This window comes from Epinephelus fuscoguttatus, linkage group LG13 (genome assembly GCF_011397635.1).
Source record: "Epinephelus fuscoguttatus linkage group LG13, E.fuscoguttatus.final_Chr_v1".
In the NCBI taxonomy this organism is placed as follows: domain Eukaryota; kingdom Metazoa; phylum Chordata; class Actinopteri; order Perciformes; family Serranidae; genus Epinephelus; species Epinephelus fuscoguttatus.
The window spans coordinates 2,615,566-2,638,106 of record NC_064764.1 but is presented as its reverse complement, the minus strand read 5'-3'; the positions used below and the strand labels follow the sequence as shown (position 1 = coordinate 2,638,106).

At 41.6% G+C, this 22,541-nt stretch overlaps 2 protein-coding genes across 2 annotated transcripts in view; one reads left to right on the top strand and one right to left on the bottom strand.

Annotated features, from left to right (window-relative positions):
- Nucleotides 1-22,541, top strand: part of LOC125900101 (uncharacterized) — a 549,677-nt gene that overhangs the window by 396,933 nt on the left and 130,203 nt on the right. The window lies entirely within an intron of this gene.
- nmi (N-myc (and STAT) interactor) lies at nucleotides 56-22,432 on the bottom strand. Its single transcript, XM_049594873.1, has 9 exons — nucleotides 22,178-22,432; nucleotides 22,005-22,073; nucleotides 16,245-16,403; nucleotides 16,032-16,148; nucleotides 15,623-15,785; nucleotides 12,132-12,238; nucleotides 10,190-10,376; nucleotides 6,475-6,578; nucleotides 56-3,495 (listed from the first exon to the last, which is right to left on the bottom strand). Exons 1-9 carry the CDS (start codon nucleotides 22,214-22,216, stop codon nucleotides 3,310-3,312), a joined length of 1,131 nt encoding a protein of 376 aa, XP_049450830.1. The 5' UTR covers nucleotides 22,217-22,432; the 3' UTR covers nucleotides 56-3,309.

Genomic DNA, 22,541 nt, shown 5'->3' with positions numbered 1-22,541 from the left:
CAGCCCTGCTTTCAAACAGCACAGGGGACAGTGGGAGCAGATCCAGCAAGTCCAGTGTAACTGACACATCTGTGAAAGTAATGCTTCTCAGTAATGCTTTTTTTTTTTTTTCCCTGTTAAAGGGGTTTTTTGGGGAGTTTTTCCTTACGCACTGTGAGGGTGCAAAGGACAGAGGGATGCCGTATGCTGTAAAGCCCTGTGAGGCAAATTGTGATTTGTGATATTGGGCTTATAAATAAAATTGAAAATTGAAACTGATGATAAACCACTGCACAGTAGTGTTGTCAAAAAATAATAATGTATCAATACACACTGACTTTAAATTGTTATAGCCTTGTTATATTTATCTTGAACTCCCTCTATGATCATTTTCTCTAACCCTGCCATCGAAATGGAATCGAAGATGAATAGTTTTCAAGGTACTGTACTGAAGTGAGAAATTCCCGAATAGTAGCAACACCTTGAACAGTAGTTCATAATAGCTACTGAGAGAATTTTACAATCACTGAGGCAACTATTTTATCTTTGTTACAACGATCAATACAGTGTTCATGCTCCAAAGTATTCTATCAAGAATATCTGCTTGCATGTATCTGATTGGCTACTGCAGTGTTTAGCTGGATGACGTGTTTAATTGCAGCAGAAGTATAGTTTGGTTCTGCTTCAGCCCCGTTTCCATCAAGCAGTCTGGTTCAGTTCAGTTCAGCGCACGTTTTTTCCATTTCCACCATGAAGAGTTGTGGATGGTACCAATGGAACAGTTCCTTACTGTCCCCATGATTGGTCATCACGCTAGTGGGGTACCAAGCACACAGATCTGGTACTAAAAGTTAGAAACACTGCAGTCCATTGATTGGTCAATAGAGGATGGTCACTCTTGCTCAGCGCTCAGTTGTGGCTGGTTTTGAAGCTTATGTGACCACTGTTTTCTTACTGTGGAGAGTTTTATATTATTAATGTTTTGCTGCCTCTAGCAGCAGCATGCAGATTGAGAAAAAATTATTAAATTCCCTGGGCCGACTGTCAGCAACTTTTAAGGTGGAACGTTTACTTGTAATATTACTCAATGTATGAGGTGACGATGTGAATCCATCAGTAGATCAGGAGCCAGAGCCTTTAGCTATCAGGCTCCTCTCCTGTGGAATCATCTTCCTGTTACGGTCCGGGAGGCAGACACCGTCTCCACATTTAAGACTAGACTTAAGACTTTCCTCTTTGATAAAGCTTATAGTTAGGGCTGGCTCAGGCTTGCCCTGTACCAGCCCCTAGTTAGGCTGACTTAGGCCTAGTCTGCCGGAGGACCCCCCTATAATACACCGGGCCCCTTCTCTCCTTCTCTCTCTCTCTCTCTCTCTCTCTCTGTCTCTCTCACTCTCTCTCTCGTATTCTATTACTGCATCTTGCTAACTCGGCCATTCTGGATGTCACTAACTCGGCTTCTTCTCCGGAGCCTTTGTGCTCCACTGTCTCTCAGATTAACTCATATCACAGCGGTGCCTGGACAGCGTGACGTGTGTGGTTGTGCTGCTGCCGTGGTCCTGCCAGATGCCTCCTGCTGCTGCTGCCATCATTAGTCATTAGTCATACTTCTTCTGTTATTATACACATATGATTATTGTCACACATGTATACTGCCAGGTATTAATACATACTTTCAACATATTGTACCGCAGTAACCAGAACCATAACTATAATATTATTACTTTCATTAATGTTGTTGTAAGCTACTGTCATTACCTGCATCTCTCTCTCTCTCTCTCTCTCTGTGTCATATGGATTACTGTTAATTTATTATGCTGATCTGTTCTGTACGACATTTATTGCACGTCTGTCCGTCCTGGAAGAGGGATCCCTCCTCAGTTGCTCTTCCTGAGGTTTCTACCGTTTTTTTTCCCCGTCAAAGGGGTTTTTTTGGGGAGTTTTTCCTTATCCGCTGTGAGGGTCTTAAGGACAGAGGGATGTCGTATGCTGTAAAGCCCTGTGAGGCAAATTGTGATTTGTGATATTGGGCTTTATAAATAAAATTGATTGATTGATTGATTGATTGATCAGCACACCTTAAATTTGATGTGACAACTTTGACCGTTCCATTAGTTTCTATTCTCTCTCTTCAATGACATACACTTTTAGTAATGAGGGGATCTTCAAGTGTTTAAAAATATGTATTAATTTTACCCAAATTATGTGAACTGCATATATTATACTAATCCTCACTTGGAGGAAAAAAAAGCGTCGTGGAGCTTCATGGAGCCATGTGGAGCGTTGTTCCTGTGGGCTCAGGCAACACATAACCCCTGCACTTGCCTGAGAAGAAGTAAATGCACAAACCCACTATTTTTAATATCCCATCGAGAGAGACTCCCACTCTGGCCTGTTCTATTTTGTTCTGAAAATGTTGGCTTGCAACCCCGTTCTGTGGACGATAAAGGAGGTGCAGACTTCCCTCTGTGTCACCGGTGATGAGGAAATACAGCGAGTGCTGGACGGAGCACCGAGTGACAACATCCCTGCCCACATTTAAGAGTACTGTGGAAACACTGAATAGATCTAGGGTCTAGGTACCATGTCTGAAGGGTTACTTTTGGTTCCAAAAATACTATACCAAACGCATTTGGTGGAAACGGGGCTTTATTTCCCAGAGCCCTCTGTGTTGGCACCCCTGCTGCCTTGATGTTACTGGCCTCATTGAAAGAAATGAGAGGGCTGCTTTTTTATCACGAGGTTTGTTGGTGTGAGCACCATCTTATTAAATGTGTCATGCTATTTAACATTAGAGGCCGTATTCACGAATATTCTGAGAATACTCTTACAGACCTCCTAACTTACCCTAAACATGAGTGATTCAGGAAATTTCTCAGAGGAACTCTGAGCAAGAAAAAGACAAAAACTTTGACCTCAGTGAGGAGGTGTGGTTGACCCTGTTGCTAGGTATGATGCATTCTTTTAACAGATGTGATTGGATGCATTTCATTTACTCACTGTCATTCTGTGTTTCTGGAGAATAATATACCCCCGCCTCCCCACACGCACACAAAAAAACAACCCTAACCATGTGATAAGAATACATACCATCAAATTCATACACTCTACTGAATGCAGACAAGATATCACCATGTCTTCTAATGTCATTCTCAGCAGGACAGCAAATAAGTAAAATTTCCATAATATACTTCATAATCTCTTCATATAGCTACTACCATATTACAAATTACAAATGATTTTCTACTTCAAACAATCACAGAGGACAGACAGATTCCCAAAGGATGGGGAGGAGCTCATGCAGATGTAGGTTTGACCCCTGCTGGTAAGTCAGTCCTCAGAGAAAAAGGCTTGCAGAGTCTTCCCCTTGGAGATGTACTTGATGCTCTCGATCTCACCACCATAGTTGCTGGGCTTCTGGAAGTGGATTTCCAGATGGTCCTGCAGGTCCTCCTCGTCCTCCTTGTCCTTGATGTCATCCAGGAGGATGGTACGCCTTGGAGCGCCACAGAATGTCTGAAATGAATCAGTAATATCAGTTTAGTCATCACTCTGTACACACTTTTTCTTATTCAGAGTGACATTAATAGATGGATACTTATGGCACGAAGTCAAGCTGACCACAGCTGTTCATCTGGATTGGATCAATTACCATTTGATACTAAAAGGATTTAGTGTGGCTTCAGTTTTTTATGCCAATGACAAACCGATATTACAGGTGAGTGATGCACACTTCAGTGTATTTCTTTTACATTAAACTGTTAATATTACCTGGTGATTTAAACCAGACAAAAAATGCAGAATAAAGCAGTTTCATGATAAAAAACTAGAATTACCGCCCCACGGTTGTATGCCTCCAAGTTTCTCTTACAGTTTACATCCATGTCTGTAAAACCATGGACATTGTCCCCCTGACAACACAGAAGACCTATACAATCAGTACAATTTCAAAGTGGACCCCCAAGATGAGAGTGACCAATTCAGTATCTGACCAAATGTCTCCCCCTCTGCTCCTGACATATGACATTGTGTAATGGCCAGAAAAAGTGTTTAATGCAGAACATTATGATATCACTTTCAAGCTGAACTTTGACCTTTTGAATATAAAGTCATCACTTCATAATTTTATCCTATCAGACATTTGTGTGAAGTATGTCCTAGTTAGCATAAGATTTCTTGAGATGAGAGAGAATGGTTGATAGAAACACACTGAGCCAAAGAACGAGCCACTGCACAGCCACAGACTCTCCTTCATAGTTAAGCCAGTGGCACAGTGACATACACGACCCCTGAGCTGAAGCGCAAGCTACTGCACAGCCACAGACTCTCTTTAGCAGCTAAGCCAACACCACACACAGTCTACAATTGCACAGCACACACACCCCAAAGCGACGCACAACTATAGCCTCTCATTTAGCTTTTTTCTTTTTTTTTTTGCACCCTCAAATTCAATGTTTTAAAGGCGCTCTATGTAAGAATGTGGCCAAAACGGTTACTGCACTCAAATTCAAAACACTGCCGCGAGTCATGTCTGCCTCCCCTCCCCTACAGATTCGAGGTTGCTGGACAGCGGCACGCTGGAGACTGATTTGTTTGCCCATGGGCGGCTGCCGTGGCAGGGCTGCGTCGCCGCGTCCTTGATCTTCGGTTTTCCAGTGGACCGTTCGAGCAAGTCTGGCTTCTGTGCTGCTAATGCTGCTGCTGGGATACAGCTGAGGAGAAGCTGGCTGCTCATGCTCTTATACAGTCTATGCTCATGCTATGTACTGGGACACTGCTACTGCTGCTTGCCGTGCTGCTGTAGCTCAGTCGTAACTGTAACTGATGCTGAGACTCTACTGACTGCGTGACTGGTAGATGGCGGTGGGTGGCGCAAGAGGCCAAAACACAAATTCAAAACATAAACATGGTTTGCGGACCGTAAAATCTTTTTCTAAATGTGAATATTCTGGCCGTACTATTGTTGTCGGTGAGATCAGTATGTTATATGAACATTATTCCTTAGTCTCTGTGACATATTAGGAGGATTTTACAACTATTTGCTTTAGATTTCTTACATATAGCTCCTTTAAATGTAGACACCAAAGTGATGTCGTGCCCTGAAAAATAGGCTCTCGGGAACACGTGCACACTGTGACAGCTGTGCCCTGAGATAAACAGAGTTCAACTTTTGGAACACAGCAGTGCACACTGCATGTCATGGCGAGGAGCAAGCAATCACAGCCGACAGGTATCTTTCCCTTCTTCCGTAAATATCAGTCTGTGGTAAATATGGAGAAGAACCTGATCATTTTAGTGCAGGGCTGCCAGAGCTTTATATCTGGATTTCTGGCCTAATACAGCACCTGGAAGCAGATCGGCTCTACACTCAGGATTTCTTGTAAGTAGGCTGTGATATAGTGGGAGTTATTGTCGCTCAGCAACCTTTAGACGCAACCTGCCTCCATACCCTTGAGAGACGGCACAGAGTAGCACCCAGCGCCCAACCTTGCATTTTCCAGGTGGTTAAAGACGCAGCATGTATATAGCACCTAAGCCAGCAACACACACAGTCACAGCACACACACACACACCATCTGAACCAGGGAACAAGAGCTGCAGCATGGCTAAGGTGCAAAGCAAACACCCACAGCAGTGAGCAGTAACTGCTGCTACTACTGCCAAGTAGCTGATTTGACCAGAAAGACTGAAAGATCTGTTAGTAATGGCTGCTTAGCTTGTGTTAATATGACTGTGACATTCAACAGAAATATTTATTTAGATATTTATTAGACTGAGAGAGCTCAGAGACGTGGCAAACTCTCTGTTCACATACATTGGCCAAAAGAAACAACACAGATACTATGCACTCTAATGTCAGTAGTGATGTAGTTTTTAGGGAATGGTTATGTTAGGGATGGCTCCAGTGAGTCATCGAGCATGCTTTTAGGGCCACCCAAAAAATTCTGGACACAGATATGATGAAAAACAATTCAACAGTCTAACTTAACAGTTCAGCACTCTACAGTTCAGTCTTTTCACGTTTTCAACCAGTATTTTTGAACATGAATAAAGTAAAGAAATCAGTGATTTTGTTTAACACAGACTTTAACAAACCCATTTCAGTCAGACAGTAATTCCTGCTTCATACAAAAAACAAATCCCAAATTATGTTAGTTTTCATTCCTTTGAAATAAAAAAAAAAAACAAGGACATTTCTCTGGCATTGACGCTTTTTTGGTGTATCGAAAACATACCAAATTGTGACACCACTGTATCATATCGAATCAAACTCCATTGCACCCCAGTGTTTAAATTGTAACAAAAAGTACTGATGTCAAATCTAATTAAAAAAGACTGGTATCACCCATGTGTAGTGAGTGCTACTGAGCATATTGGAGGACACTTTTCAATTGTGTGAGTAAAACGGGGCAGGGGAAGAGTGCAGGCTGTATGCTGGTTGTGGTGGAGAGCATTATTTACGAATGACTGAATGACACAACAACTGTATCTTACCTGAAACTTGCGCAGCTCGTATTTGTAAATGGGTCCAACCTGCACGTTCACTTCAGAGTCCAGATCCACATGGTAACTTCCTCTCAGTGCCAGCCTCTCAGCAACTACACACACACACACACACACACACACACACACACACACACAATTTAGCATTAATAGATCGATTGGGTTTCTTCAGATCTGACAATTCTGCATCTTCCACATCTAACACAGCTTACACCTTGAGAAATACACAACATTGTAAGATTTCTGTATCTGACCAAAACTTGTGTTCAAAGTGTTCAAAGAACCAAGTGCTTGGCTTCCCTCCATGTGGCCAGTGCCCAGACCTCCCCGCTCATCCTCCAGCAGACACACGTCTGCCAAATGATAAGTCTCACCACCAGGATGGCACCAAAAATAGGTGCCTAATTATTCACTCTGCTGGAGTTACTAAGGTCACATGATTTAAGATGGTTGGTTTCACAGGGAAAATTCTCTATCTTTGAAGATCAGGCATGAACATAGTGCTGAGGGTATTTACACCAGCCACAATGAAGATTGTCGTGGTAAAAGAAACATGACTGTTCCTTTATTTTACAGAAATTGGAAGAATCAATCAACATAATATCTGATCTAACTGCAAATGAACAGCAGGTGATCAGTGAACTGTGAAATCAGTACACTCTGCTACTGCACTCCTTCCTTCATTTGATAAGATGTTAACAGTTTTGGTTTGGCTGCATTCACCTCAGTGTTACTGTGACCACTCTATCTCCACCCTTACACCCAAAACACACCCAGGAGAGTGACAGCCCAGTCTGTGTAAGCTGCTGCTGCTCTGAGCCTTGTGGCCAGAGAATACCTGCAGCCAGTGAACGGAGTCCTGTGACTTCTGTGACATGTTGACCATGTTAAGAATAATTTATTTCTGCCTAAAACACATAAACACACCTCCTGGCTGCAGAAAAATGTAATTCAGTCAGGACCACTTTAGTCAAAGAAACCTTTATTTCCATTTGCATTATATTTGGCAACATGGCTCTGTTCTGGGACCTCTCTGCCTTTTCTAGGACCAACGCAGAAAGCCTAAAGGGGAGAGAGCACACCTCTCTGCCCTTCCATGTTCCTACATGAAGAACCTAAGGTAGAGAGAGCACACCTCTCTGCTCTTCCATGTGCCTACATGAAGAACCTAAGGTAGAGAGAGCATACCTCTCTGCTCTTCCATGTGCCTACATGAAGAACCTAAGGTAGAGAGAGCACACCTCTCTGCCCTTCCATGTTCCTACATGAAGAACCTAAGGTAGAGAGAGCACACCTCTCTGCTCTTCCATGTGCCTACATGGAATGCCTAAGGCAGAGAGAGCACACCTCTCCACCCTTCCATGTGACTACGTGGAAAGCCTAAGGTGGAGAGAGAGCACACCTCTCTGCCCTTCCACGCACATATGAGGAAAGCCTATGGAAGAGAGAGCAAACTTCCCTGACCTTTCATGCACCTACATGGAAAGCCTATGGCAGAGAAAGCAGCAGCAAAGACCCCCGGGGAGCAAACAGAGCAAGCATCAATGAAGAACAGAAAAAACACTGATATGTCAGACACAACATGAAAAGAAGGTGCTGGGGTGGAGGTGGGTTGCAAAGCGGCTTGCAGAGGAAGAAGCAACAGTAGGCAGGCTAAAGCAGTTTAAATAGGGTGCCCTGATTGAGATTTGCCAATTGGTTGGATAGAAAGGACTCGTGATCTATCAGCTGACTGCCCTCCATCAATCAGCTGATCCATCAGTTGATTGGGCTGCTTGAGATCAGCTGATGTAGCTGGGATGTGAGTTGAGCTTGACATTTTATCCTGCCTGAACTAATGCTATGCTAAATTTATTGCAGCGAGCTGCACTTCGCTGCTGCTTGATGTGTTTTTGGTGTTACCTGCTGCACTCTGAGCTGAATTTCTAACCCTCTCCCTTTGCATCACTTTAGAAGTCTTAGATGTATATTTTTTCATACAAAGGTTCCAACCTTGTCCATAAATACTCTCGATGGTGTCCTCATTCAATGTGTGGATAATTATAAATACCTGGAAATTTGGTTCGACAAAAGTCTCAGTTTTAAACACCATATGGACTATGTCACAAAGAAACTGAAATTCACTTTCTGCACAGGCTAAAGTCCTGTTTTTTCTATGACATCACGAAAAAGCTTAGTTGCTGGCCCATTTCTGACTCATTTCGGCGATACTACTTACATATTTGTCTTAGATATTTGTCCACCTAGTCCAAGCTTGACCCCCTGTATCACTCAGCCCTGAGGTGTATGACTAAATCTAGCTTCAGGACCCATCATTGTACCTTATACAGCATGGTAGGATGACCATCTATTACTTTGCATAAGTTACAACACAGGTACATCCTAGTCTATAAGATCATCTCAGGTAAATGTCCGACTTACGTACAGTACAGGCCAAAAGTTTGGACACGCCTTCTCATTCAATGCGTTTTCTTTATTTTCATGACTATTTACATTGTAGATTCTCACTGAAGGCATCAAAACTATGAATGAACACATGTGGAGTTATGTACTTAACAAAAAAAGGTGAAATAACTGAAAACATGTTTTATATTCTAGTTCCTTCAAAATAGCCACCCTTTGCTCTGATTACTGCTTTGCACACTCTTGGCATTCTCTCCATGAGCTTCAAGAGGTAGTCACCTGAAGTGGTTTTCCAACAGTCTTGAAGGAGTTCCCAGAGGTGTTTAGCACATGTTGGCCCCTTTGCCTTCACTCTGCGGTCCAGCTCACCCCAAACCATCTCGATTCTTCCTTTTTTTGTTAAGTACATAACTCCACATGTGTTCATTCATAGTTTTGATGCCTTCAGTGAGAATCTACAATGTAAATAGTCATGAAAATAAAGAAAACGCATTGAATGAGAAGGTGTGTCCAAACTTTTGGCCCGTACTGTATGTTTCTATCTTTACATAGCAGTTATGGTCTCAGGTCACACAAATGGTTTCAGTTTAAAATGTCTTGCCTCTTGCCATAAGTCTCTTCTCCTATGGTCCTTGTCCCTGGAATGAGACCCTTATCTCCAAAACCTTTTCTCTTTAAATGATTTAAAATTTAGAATTAAGGAACTGGTAATGGCTTGCTGCAGCTACTTCAATTAAGGAACAAACTCTAATGCTATATTGCTTGAATATTGCTGCCTTGTTAATGCACTTTATTATGTCATGTATTTTGACATAGCTATTGTTGTTGTGGTGATTTGCTGTTGTTGTCCTGCTTGTGTTGGATCCTGTCTTGGCTTTATCTCAATTGCAAAAGAGGTTTCAGTCTTAATGTGGCTTCCTAGTTAAATAAAGGTTATATTTTGCACCCCTTTCCCTATTTTATCATTTCTATTCTAACTATGCTTGACTGTTATTTAATTATTACAATTTTACTCACATATTTTAATAATCAAAGTCATTTTATGAATAACTGTTACCTTGATTGAAGTTGATCTGCAGAAGAAGTAGATGTTTTGGAATGGTCACTTCCTTATGTGCTTGGTGACCTCAGACAAATCCCACTGCTGAACTTTCCCTACTGAGCCCTGAGGAGTTAATCCCTGGCTTAGTCCAGGAGCTGTTTATTTAATGAGCCTAATCAGGTGCTAAATACACACAAACTGTGGCTGCAAATTCACTGAGAACTGCACCGTTATTTTAGTAAATGTGGCCCAGAGTTGTACCTCCAGGGAGAAGGAAGGTGATCTGTCCTGTCCCAGTGTTCTTTTCGTACTCCACACTCTCCACCTCTCCCCCTCCTCTGCTGGGCCTGGAGAAACTCATTTCCAGTCGGTCCTTTATTCTCTCCTCTGGCATGGAGGGGGGGACATTGGAAAGCTTGAGCTCCTTTCTGGAAACATCAAGGTGGACCTACATCGATGAAGGCGCCCCGAAAAAAAAATACTTATCAATGCAAAGTGAATAGACCATATGTACAATATGTAGCTGAATAACAGTATGACACATACAGCATCATTGTTCTGTATGTCAGTATTGATACTGGCAAATTAGTTGAGGTGTCCTCTGACTTCATGTAGTCAGTTTCTTGTGGAAAATGAAACTGAATCCAGTGTTAGCTTAGTTGACTTCATCAAATTCCCACTAAATAAGATCTGATGAAGAGCTGGTTAGGACATGTGCTGTACATGTCCACTATGAAAGCAATGGAGCATAAAAGTCTTCCCGGATGCTGAAAAAGCAAAAAGATCAGTGATTGAATTTAAGTCATGTAAATTTGGCAATTATTCTGATCACTGATTTACTGCTATAAATAGATAAAAAAAAAAATACTGACACATCGGACTGGATCTGCTGTGAGCCACATAAGTCAGGAAACATACTGATTAAAAGAAGGCAAATGATGGGAGCAAGAAGGTCAAACTTGTGCAATGAAGTCATTTACCCATAACACTGTCATTTCTGACAGATTTTATGTGGAAATGGAAATGCAAATTTCCAGGGGTTCAATGATGTTGCTTTTTAGTTGAATTCTGTTTGTCTCTTGTTGATGTGCAACAACTGTCAGATCTGGAAGTACAGTCAATTACTGCAGCATGATTGCTACACATGAGCGGAATTTGATATGATCAATAATGTGATTTATCTGTCGTACATTCATACCAAATCAATACATTCTACAGTACTCAGATGGTACAGCTTTAATATCTCTGATAGGTGACGTGGGCAGGCCTGGGCTGCACCAACACAGCATAAACTAAATGATACAGTGAAGCGATAACAGTGCCCTTGAGATTAACACAAAGAAACCAGGGATAGTTCACCGACTGTCATAACATTTATATTGTTAACCATAGTAAAACTAGTATTACCGCCCAGTGGTTGTATGACTCCGTGTACAAGACATCCATGTCTTTAAAAATGCGTCACAAACATCTATCAGGATCACATCTATCAAGAGCATCAAGATCTATACAGTTGGCACAGTTTCAAGGTGGACACACAAGATTAGTGTCACCAACTCAACCAAATATCTCCCCTTCTGTTCCTGAGATATGACATTGAATCATGGCCTGAAAAGTGTTTTATGCAGAACATTATAATGTCACAGTGAAGTTGACCTTTGACCTTTTGAATATAAAACGTCATTATTTTATCCTACTAGACATTTGTGTAAAGTTCTGTCTGTCCAAATGTTTAGCTCTTTGTTTTCTTTCTTAAATGTTTGTCCTTTTGATATTGCAAATGGAGCTGGTGTGAGGCAAGAAACATTTCAGACTTGATCTGTAATGAGAGTATCATCATTATCATCATCATCATCATCATCATGTGGTTCTATGTAAGCCTGTGCATGCCCTGTTATGGGCTATTTTATCTCTACCATAGGTGCTGCCTGGATTGGCTCATCCTGGCTACTGCACCTGAACTACCTCAGATGAAGACGTCAGCTACTTTACATTACAGCCTATCACAGTAAGTCATGGAGCTTTCTCCTCTTCAAACAGGATGAGTCCTGCCTGCAACGGCTACGGCTGTCTAGCTGAAACATATTCAACCACTTGTGTGTGTGTGTGTGTGTGTGTGTGTGTGTGTGTGTGTGTGTGTGTGTGTGTGTATTATGTAGCCATACTGAAAATGAAAAAGCACTGTCACTATATCAAAATGTACCTCAAACTTTACAGCAGGATCCATGGTTATTCTTTTTGGTTTCACATCCAAAGTCATGTTCTCACAAGACACAGTACACTTGGCAATCTTCAGGATCTGCGAGGCCACTGGAAACACAAAACACATAACACATACATAGTTCTTTACATAATATGTACTGCAGAAGAAGTAGATGCAAATTTCTTCAATATGTTAAGTCTCTTACAGTTGTAACTAAATAAAGGAAAAGGGCCTGATGCAAAAGTTTGGGCACCCTGCATGGTCAGTACTAAGTAGCACCCCTCTTGGCAAGTATCACAGCTTCTAAACACTTTTTTATATCCAGCGAAGAGTCTTGTTTGGGGGATTTTCACCAATCCTTCCTGCAAAAGGCTTCTAGTTCTGTAAGATTCTTAGCCTGTCTTGCATGCACTGCTCTTTTGAGGTCTATCCACAGATTTTTAATGATGTTCAGGTCAGGGGACTGTGGGGGCCATGTCAAAACCTTCAGCCTGCACCTCTGGAGGTAGTCCATAGGGGATTTGGAGGTGTATTTAGGATCATTGTCCTATTGTAGAACTTTTTTACAGATGGTGTGATGTTTGCTTACAGAATTTGCTGGAATATAACTGAATCCATTCTTCCCTCTTCAAGGGAAATGTTCCCTGTGCCACTGGCTGCAACACAAGCCTAAAGCATGACCCGTTTGAGAGTGTCGGCAACTTCAAAAGCCGATCCTTGCCTCTCCTACACTGCGGTGAAGCCCAGAGAGAAGCCCGCTGCAGCTAGCGGTAGCTGGGGAAAGAGGATGGAGGACAGAGTTTCCCCCTCTATTCAGCCAACTCCTCAACTCAGAGGACTGTGGCAGTGAGAACGAAGAGGATGAGCTTAATCTCGATCTCCTCGGCAACGAGAATGAGGAGGATGATGAAGATGCCATCCTTCCTCTGCTCAGTCGTGGCCCAGCAGCTCCCTCAGCGGGGAGGCGCAGCCTTCCTCTGCCCCGCATGAAGTAGATCTACATGAGGTGTGTAGACGAGTGGTGGCCAGGCTGGCCATAGACTGGCCTGCATCGATGGATGACAAGGGGGAAGAGAGAGATTTATATGTCCCAGCGAGCATGAAGGAGATGAGGAGATACTGAGACAAACCGTTCCGTCACAGGGTCCCCGTCAAGGGTTACTCTGACCTAGATATTGCCAACAGCGAGGCTCTGGGGCTCGCAAATCCCACGGTGGTGGAGCAATCGGTGGCTTATCATCTTCATCCCAGCCGCCAGTCCACTCTCGCCTTGGCCGGACCCACTCTCCTGGGAAAATTGGAGCACTTCACCGTCTCCATGTACCAGAAAGTGTACAGGTCAGCAGCTCAGCTGGTGAAAAACTTAAATGTGGTCACCCTGCTAACAGCGTATCAGGCGGAGCTATTCCAGGAGATGGGTCACCTGTGGTTGCATCATGGGCCTGGCCGTGGCGGGGGAGAGATCGCTGTGGCTAAATCTCTCCAGCCTGCTGGACCAAGATAAGCAGGTCATAATGGATTCCCCATTTGACCAGTCATGGGCAAAGGGTTTATTTGGGGAGGCTGTAACCTCTATGCAGCAGGCTAGCAACCTGAGAAAGAAGCAGGGGGAGGCTTTCGATCTCTGCTTTCCCCGTAAAGCAGCACCTCGCCTACCATCGCCAGCTCGCAGCGGGAGATTCAAAGGTCCCCGTTTCCAGACACCTGAGCAGCTGCCGCCTCACCAGCGCGGTGGTCAGAGTCAGAAACAGTGGGGCAAAAAGTTTTGCTACTGCTGCAGCCATCCCCGCTATGAGGCATAACCGCTCCTCTTGCCCGCCGGACAGGAAGAAGAGGCGGTCAACTTAGGAATGGTGGTTATTGGTGGGTTCGGTCAAAAATCTATAAATTGTATTCGGGCTCGGGTCGGATTCGGTCAGCTTTCAGTGAAAATGTAGTGTAAATATAAATAAAATCCTATTGTCTGTCTTGTTTATTGCTTGGGGACTGTTATTTACGTGACAACACCTGAACACAACACACACACATTGGCTGTGGCCCTGCCTCCCGCCGCCCGCTCCCGTCTCAAACACCGAGGTCTCCCTCTCCGCGGAGCACCCACAGTGCACGCCCGGCTTGTTAAATAGCTTGTAACCATAACAACTGTGTGACACAAACTCAGTGCTTTAGTCATTACATAATGTCGGGCTCGGTTCGGTTTCTGACAGAAATATGCGGTCCGTGCCACACTCTAACACACACACACACACACACAAGGAAAACTGGACATTATCATCAATTTATAAACACCCCCCGGATGCCCCGGACAGGACGTCAAAAGTGGACATGTCTGGGCAAAAGAGGATGTTTGGTCAGCCTACTCACACACAATGTTCTCTTCCACTTGATTGGACCAAACTACTGGTTCACATCAGTAGATCTGCAGGATGCTTATTTTCACATAAGTGTATATCCAGCACACAGAAAATATCTCAGGTTCACTTTCTAGGGCGTAGCCTACGAGTATCAGACCCTGCCGTTCGGGCTGTCACTCGTCCCAAGGGTCTTCAGCAAGTGTGTGGAAGCAGCTCTAAACCCTATGCGTGGGTATCAGAGTGTTCGCATATTTGGACGATTTTCTCCTCTGTGCGAGCAGTGGAAGCGGAGAGAGACACACAAGGCGCTGTTAAGCAGGCTCTCCAGCCTGGGCTTCAGTGTAAATCACGCAAAGAGCATCTTGTCTCCCACTCAGAATACAGAGTATTTGGGCCTCAAAATAAATTCTGTTTCTTTTCGGGCTTTTCTGTCACAAGTTCGAGAGGAAAATTTTCACTGTCACTTGGCTCTGTTTCTTCGGGGAAACTTGGTCTTGTTGCGAGCCTGTCTCCACATGACAGTCATTTATTTTGTTCCTCCCTGCTTGAGGGTGGTGCTGCCACCCTTAGTGTGTTTCTCTCTCTCCAGGTGCTGGCTGCTGATTGGTGGTTGGAGATTGGTGGAGCTGGTATAAAATGGCCGCTGCTTGAGCTGTTTTTCCTCTTCTCTTGGCCCTACTCCCAACTGCACCATGCTTCATTGTGCTGTGTTAGAAATGAGTTAATTGTGATATTAGTCCAGCAGTCCAGGTAGCTGTAGGGGTGGGTAGCCCTTTTTGTTCATCCTTTTTTCTCCTGTTTATTTATAGGGAGTCAGGTGAGTGACCTGTATTTTTATTTTATTTACTTTTGGGTAGGTAAGTTAGTTTTGGAGAATAGATTGTTTTGTTTGTTGTTTTGGGCCACGCCCACCCTGAAGCTTATTGCTACCTTTCTTGTTGAATGTTAAATAAATGATCTTTTGTTGGACTGCAGCTGTGTGGCATTGGTCATCCTTGGGAGTGGGGAAAGAGGGGAGCATCCTTTCATGCTATGTACCGGTTCCCCTAGGCCGGTCGTAACAAAATACAAATAAAAAGTCAGTTACTTATCATATTCCAGTCTGTTACACAGAGGAGTGGATAAAGTCATGTGTACCTTTCTCTTCTTCAAAGGTGATGAGTGCCTGTCCTCCCTGCAGAAGCACAGTGGGTCTCTGGCTGATGGCAAACACTCCTGTGATTGGCTGACTGTCATCATCCCCCTCCTCTTTATTCTGATGGCTGAACTTCACTTCTGTGTCTGGAATCTGGGCGTAGATCTGGACAGGTGGAAGAACACAACACACTGAATTACAGAACAGTTATATCCGTTTCTTAATAAATGTTATGTTCTATCTTTTTATTCATGCTATAGTTTTCTTGCTGGGTATGTCAATGTATTGTTATATTAATAGGATGCACTGTTACTAATCAGTATGTTTAAATGGATACAGTGACATGCTGGTGTAGTTAGGGAAGACCAGTTTGAGCTGGTAGACAGTTCTTTAGACTTTCTTCATTCCCACCTTAAATTTCTGCTTCAGTTGGGTGGACTCAACCCTCTTGGCCTCTAAATCAGCTTGACATCTCTTTACTTTGTCCAGCAAATCCTGTCTGCGCTTACCAAGCTTCAGGATTTCCTCCTGTGTGAAATGATCAAGTGAAAAAATGTTGAGAGTTGTTTATTACGGTCTTCTCTCAGCAGCATGCAGATGTTACAGAGATGACAGTATCTGTACCTGCACTTCGTCCATGCCCTGAGTGAATTCATTCTGACACTTCTCTTGCTTTTTAACACAAGCCATCATCTCCTGCTGGGCCTTTGTCTTGGCTTCATCTTCTTCCAGTTTTTCCAGTATCAGCCTGGCTTTGACATCATCAGCTTTCTCTGCTTGAGTCTTAAAGACACAGAGAGACTATGAGAGACCTGTGGACAGTTTGCATAGAGGCTGTTTCTAACAGGAGACAATAGTTCCAGTTTCAGATGTGGCGGATTACCACATTAGCAGGGGTGCCATTTATAGAAAGTTGCTGTTGGATTTTTAAATGCATTTTTATACTGTAAACACATCAAACTAAATTCCATACACCTTAAGTATATTGTGGAGGCAGAAATCTGAGAGACAGATATCTTAAGCTAGCTAAATAAACCAGAGGGATGAAAGAGATAAAAAAAAATCACTGAATTTAAGAACAAAACAAAATAAATTGAGTGGTGACTTGCACATAGGAAACACTGAAGAATATTTGGTTGAATGAATACTGATTTCTGTCTTAGGATAGTCTGAGTCAAGGACCATTAACAACTCAGTAGCTTGTCTGTTCAGACACAGGAGCAAAAGCCAGGGTTCCAGTCCAACCTTTTATTCCAGCATAGTGCAGCGTTCCCACACATTTTCATGGACAACATTTCAAAACTTTTCCATTACTTTTCAAGGACACATCTTGCCAAACCTATTTGGTGTTTTTAAACCTGACTGATTCAAACTCTTGTCAAACATAATTTCAGCTAGCTGGCATACATGAAGGGAGAGTCGAAAAGTGAGGAGAAAATCAAGAAATGTATGTGATGATAATAATTCTCAATTTCAATAAGCAAGCATCGTCCAACACAAGCCATTTAACTTCACAACTTTACTCCTGAGACCTTATAATCCCCTCATATGAAGATATTACATATAAGGTTTGTCGCACCTTACACTTAATTTTGCTTAACTTACACCTGTTGTCCTCATTTGTGGAAACTTTTTTTGTGCAACGTCATGGTTGCAAAAGCACAACATAATAATCCATGTAAAACAAGATGACAGCCAGCTCTGCCAGGTCAGTCTGCAGCTTAACCCAACACAAAATTTGACAAGGTACAGAACCTGATTAAATTTTATGGTTGTAGCTTGTTTACTTATGCTCAATAACATATTAAGTTTGATATAACATAAAATTTGACAGTTTTAGCAATTGTAACCAGATAAGGCAGAGTAAATGAGGAAGTACTTGTTTGAGGACATTAGGACGTTATCATTGTATTATTGCAGCTTTTAATTATGTTGCATTTTTTTTTGCAATTTTGCGTTTGCACAGCCATGATCAGGCATTGAAATTAACAGTTCTGAACAGTTTTAGAATTGAACAGTAACCCCTAAACCACAGAGTTACATAACACTTAACAAATGTTGCAATGTTTGTAATATTGGTTTTGAACAAAACTATTCAGACACATGACATTTTTTTTATGTGTATAGTTTTATTCTATATGTATTTTCTGAAATAGTTTTATACTTTGGTGGTGTATTTATCTGCAGAGACTCAGCCCTCTGCCTGGATTTTCTCCTTTTCTTCCTATTTTCTGTGTTTGGGATGTTTATGGGCGCGTACCCCACAGTGCTCAGGTGAGGGCGGGGCTTTACAATAAGGAAACGACCAGGTGCCAGACTGTAAGCAGCAGGTATCCAAGAGACACAGCACTGAAAAAAACACAAAAATAGCAAGCCAAGATGCCAAAGCAGAGTGAATCTTGGGTTGGTTTTAACTTTCACTTTCATTGGTGCGCATGTTTACCAACAGTAACCAACAGTCCTGCACAGTATACCTTTAACTAACATAATCACGGTGTAAATTTAGGCATGATGAAGTAACTTTCCACTAATGAACCTTATCAGTACCGTAAATACACAGTAGTAAATCAGTAGTATTAGTAGATAAACTACTAAAGCTACTATGATTGCATTTAAACCCAGCAGCACAAATATCAGTGACTAATGGTATGCCATTGTTGGTTCAGTGGCATAAGTTGATCCCTGGAGTTGTATGTCACGAGTGTTCTATCGATACACCATTTCCTAACAGCAGATGCACCTTGAAAGTGATAAGCCATTTTTTGGACTAAAGCATATGCAAAAATAAATATGAGCTACTTTTATGACAATTATCTGTCTTTATTCACAATGTAGCGCAACCTAGCACTGTAAATAAGGGAATGTATCATTTTCTCTCATCAGTACTGTTGTTGGGATATGTTCTATGGTTTTGGATGACAGTAAATGAGTTTCATACACTTCTATCATTGCCCCTGTAACAAAAGTCTATGCGATCTGCCCAAAATTAATTTCAGAGTTATCCTGAGCTAACTAAGCCCTGCAATCAAAGCCAGTCTGATTAATCAATAACAGAAATATAGAGCAAAGTAACTAATATGCTACTGATAATATTTGTGAAAATCCATGCAGTGGACAAAAACCAGGCATACGTTTGACATATAATTTATTATTCATCATCAATACTTTGACTGACTGTCATAAAACTATGCATTTATTTTTGTATATGCATTAGTCCAAAAAATGGCTTATCACTTTAAGCTGCATCTGCCAGTAGGAAATGGTATGTGTCGGTAGAGCACTCACAGCATACCACCATTCCACAAACAGCATGCCACTCCACTCACAGCATGCCACTCCAGGGATGGGCCTATGCCGCTGAACCAACAGTGGCATACCATCAGCGAATTTTTGATCTCTGCGTCAGTCTTTAAACAAAGGGGAACTTAAATTTTATACACATAGCTCAAGCTATAAGAGGGATGAGGCACCCACATGAGGCTTGCCAGCTCTTTGTTCTCTACAGGATTTGCCACAGGTGAGCCGGCTGCCTGTACAGACTCTGTGGCTCCACCCATCCAGGAAGCAGAGAGCCAGGTAGAGGTGGGTTGGAGGGAGAGGGGATTTCCCACAAACACATTTCCCACAACGTGATGAATTCATTGAAAGTACTGACACTATTTAATATTCAATTTGATTTAAATTTTCACAAACAAACAAAATCACAAGACACTTAGATTTGATGGGGTTGTAGGCTTGCATACATGAGAGCAGCTGTCTGTCAGCAACCATTGAACCAACATGAAGACTTTTTCCTACTGAGACCTGAGCCAAAAAGCATATGTATCAAAACACCAGTTCAAAACACAAGCTCAGTATCTACAGCTCACTCAACAACAGGCCTGCCAGTTAACCCAATACACATCTCTATTGCCAACAAAGAAATAGTTATTAGTCAGCTAAAGCTCCTTCTACAGGAGGCTTCCCAAATTTCAGTGGCAATCAGCACTATCCAGTCCTTCTTGAAAGGCACCTGGGCTCTTCCTTAATCTTAAAATGTGTGACTTATTACCAGTGAATAAATGTTCAGTGACTCCAGTCTCTAATATTTCAGTGAGAAACTCTATTATATATTTTGGGGTCCAAATTACTTCAGATATGACATCTAGAGGAGGTTTTACTTTGAACCAGTTACTGAAAAGACCCAAAAGATTCTCAGTCACTGGTTGCAAAGGGACCTGTCTCTGAAGGGCAGAGTTCTGCTCACTAAGGCAGAAGGTATGTCTTGTCTGACCTATGCTGCTCAGTCACTATATTTTGATAATTCAATATGTGAATTTATTGATAGGGTACTAAGCAGCCTCTTATGGAAAAAATAAAACCCACATGCAAAAATCTGTGATTCTCAATACAAACAACAATGGTGGGCTAAGTTTTATAAACTCCAGCTCCCTCAATAACACATTTAAAATAAACTGCATCAAACAGTATCTACAAAATTCTTCTACTTTTTGGAATTTTATCTCTCATCATGTCCTTTTGCATTTAGGTGGTCTTAAATTCAATGTGCTCTGTAACTATATGTAAAATATCCCTTTTTAAGCTTTCTAGTTTTCATCAACAGGATCTCCTGGCTTGGGCACTGATTTACAAGCACAATTTCTCTCCGCAGCCATGTTATATTACATATACATACACATATAACAACTGCAATATTTTATATAAGAACAAGTCATTATTTTATGATAAGCGGTTCAACAGTGGTATTTTGTTAGTACGTCAGTTGTTTTATAAAGAAGGGCTTCCATACAACTATTCACAATTTCTCGCCAGATACAATATACCAATGACCCCAAGAGAGTTTTCAATTGTTTTTGACACTATCTCACTTCTCTTCACCTTTGACAGTGTCACTCTCTGAGCCAATTCAGTCTCCACTAGGTAAAGTCGGTTTTTCTTTTAATGAAGGTATGAAGTCCAAAATAAGGGCTTTGTTTCAGGATAATGTGGTTTTGTATTCCTGCAGCAACATTTCATTGGAGTCATTTTGTTAGTGATATCGACTGGATGAAAGTTTGGTCCTTAACACAGAAGTTTCTCCTAATAAATCAAGGTAAAGGATGTCATTTAAAGCAATACACGGATTTTATCCAGCAAAACATGTCTTAAAGAAGTTAAAGGGTGACACTGATGTAAATTTCTCTTTTTGTGAATTATATCCCAAAATGTATTCCCATTTATTTTGGTCCTGTAATTCTACATATGTGCTGTGAAAACATATTGCTAAATCTATAGCTGACAACATTTTACTATTTATTTTTTACTATTTACTATAGAAATATTATATTTGGGTACTATAATTACTGTAATAAAGATTACAGAAAGAATAAGATTAATGATGTTTTCCTTATTAATCAAATGACATGAAGAAAAGACATGAAATCCAATACTTTTCAATGTATGTAATATTCATTCATTGTGCAAATTAAGAAAAGGCATGTTGGCTTATTCTGATAGTTCATTTTAAAGCCTATACCGATGACATACCAATATTATCGTGCATCCCTAAATTTTTCTTCTCATCAAATATCACATTCACAAATGTAAATTTACAAACAAAAGTTTTTTTTGTATTTATGAAGGAGATGGACCAATACTTGTTAACGATTTCTTCCTAACAAAACAAAAAAGCTTTCAAAACGATAAATAAATGCACTGTCTTCAACATTCTCAAGTAAGCCTTTGGTCACATCCACTTGCGTCTTTATTTTAATTTTAATTTTAATTTATATTACATTTGTCTTACTTTTATTGCCTTTTTCTGTTTGGTGCTGCTTTTAGTTTTTTCAGTGGACCGTTTGTATGTGCATTATTCTGTTCAGATGTGTTTCTGTTCACACTGTATCTTAAAAGCTCAAAATAAAGTTAATTAAACAAATCAACACAGCTGATGATGAGAAACATAGCTATCAGTCAGAGATGTCTACAGATTTGCTGTCCCTCCACCCTCTTTGGTTGAAGCGCCAATATGGACTCAACATATCACATTTGTTATTTATATGGAAGGCCTACTGTAAAATGTAGTGGCCTACCTTATTAAAATAAATAAACAATATTTAGTGTCCTTGGTGTCACTGGTGGTGAAAGGTCTGAGTAGGCTACATACTAAAGTAGACCTGTATGTTATTTACCCCGCTTTTTGAACAGAAATGTATAGGCCTACACCTCAAATTATTTTTCCAGGTTATGATCTGAGACTTTGCCCTGAGAAAACCTGTGTATGCAGAGTTTAGCCTCAACTCACTTCAGGGCTTAAATAAAACACTTAAGGTGAACTCGATCGTCTGGGACTTGTACAGTTTTGTTGAGGAAACAGTCAGCTGTTGACATGATATGACTACTTACCTTCCATTTCTCGAGCTCCATCTTGGCCACTTCTAAATCACTTCCTTCCTCCTCCGCACCACCGTCCATCTGAAAATAAGAAACAGCTGTTATAGTTAGGCTACTGGATCACTCAGTCCTTCCGCGATCAGTAACCACCACACTTTTCAAAGCTTCAGTAGGCTAATCCTTACCTTGCCATTTATCGGGCGGTTATTGCAGATGTCAGCCATGACCTGACGGACGAAAACGAAACTCAGTTAATAAAGAAGACAGGTAAATGCAGTCAGAAAGAGTCTGTCCTGACCATAAGCCGTTTACTAGCTGTTCTATATGTCGCTGATGGTTTATTTTCCGGTCCAAGTGCCGTGAAGTGAAAGTGAAAGTTACAGCTGGATCGAAGATGACGCAGTTGTTTAGTCTCTATTGGCGCTTCAACCAAAGAGGGCGGAGGGACAACAAATCTGTGGACATCTGTGACTAACAGCCTTGTTTCTTATTATCAGCTATGTAATGAGTTGTTGTTTTTTTTCATAAACTTTATTTTGAGCTTTTTAA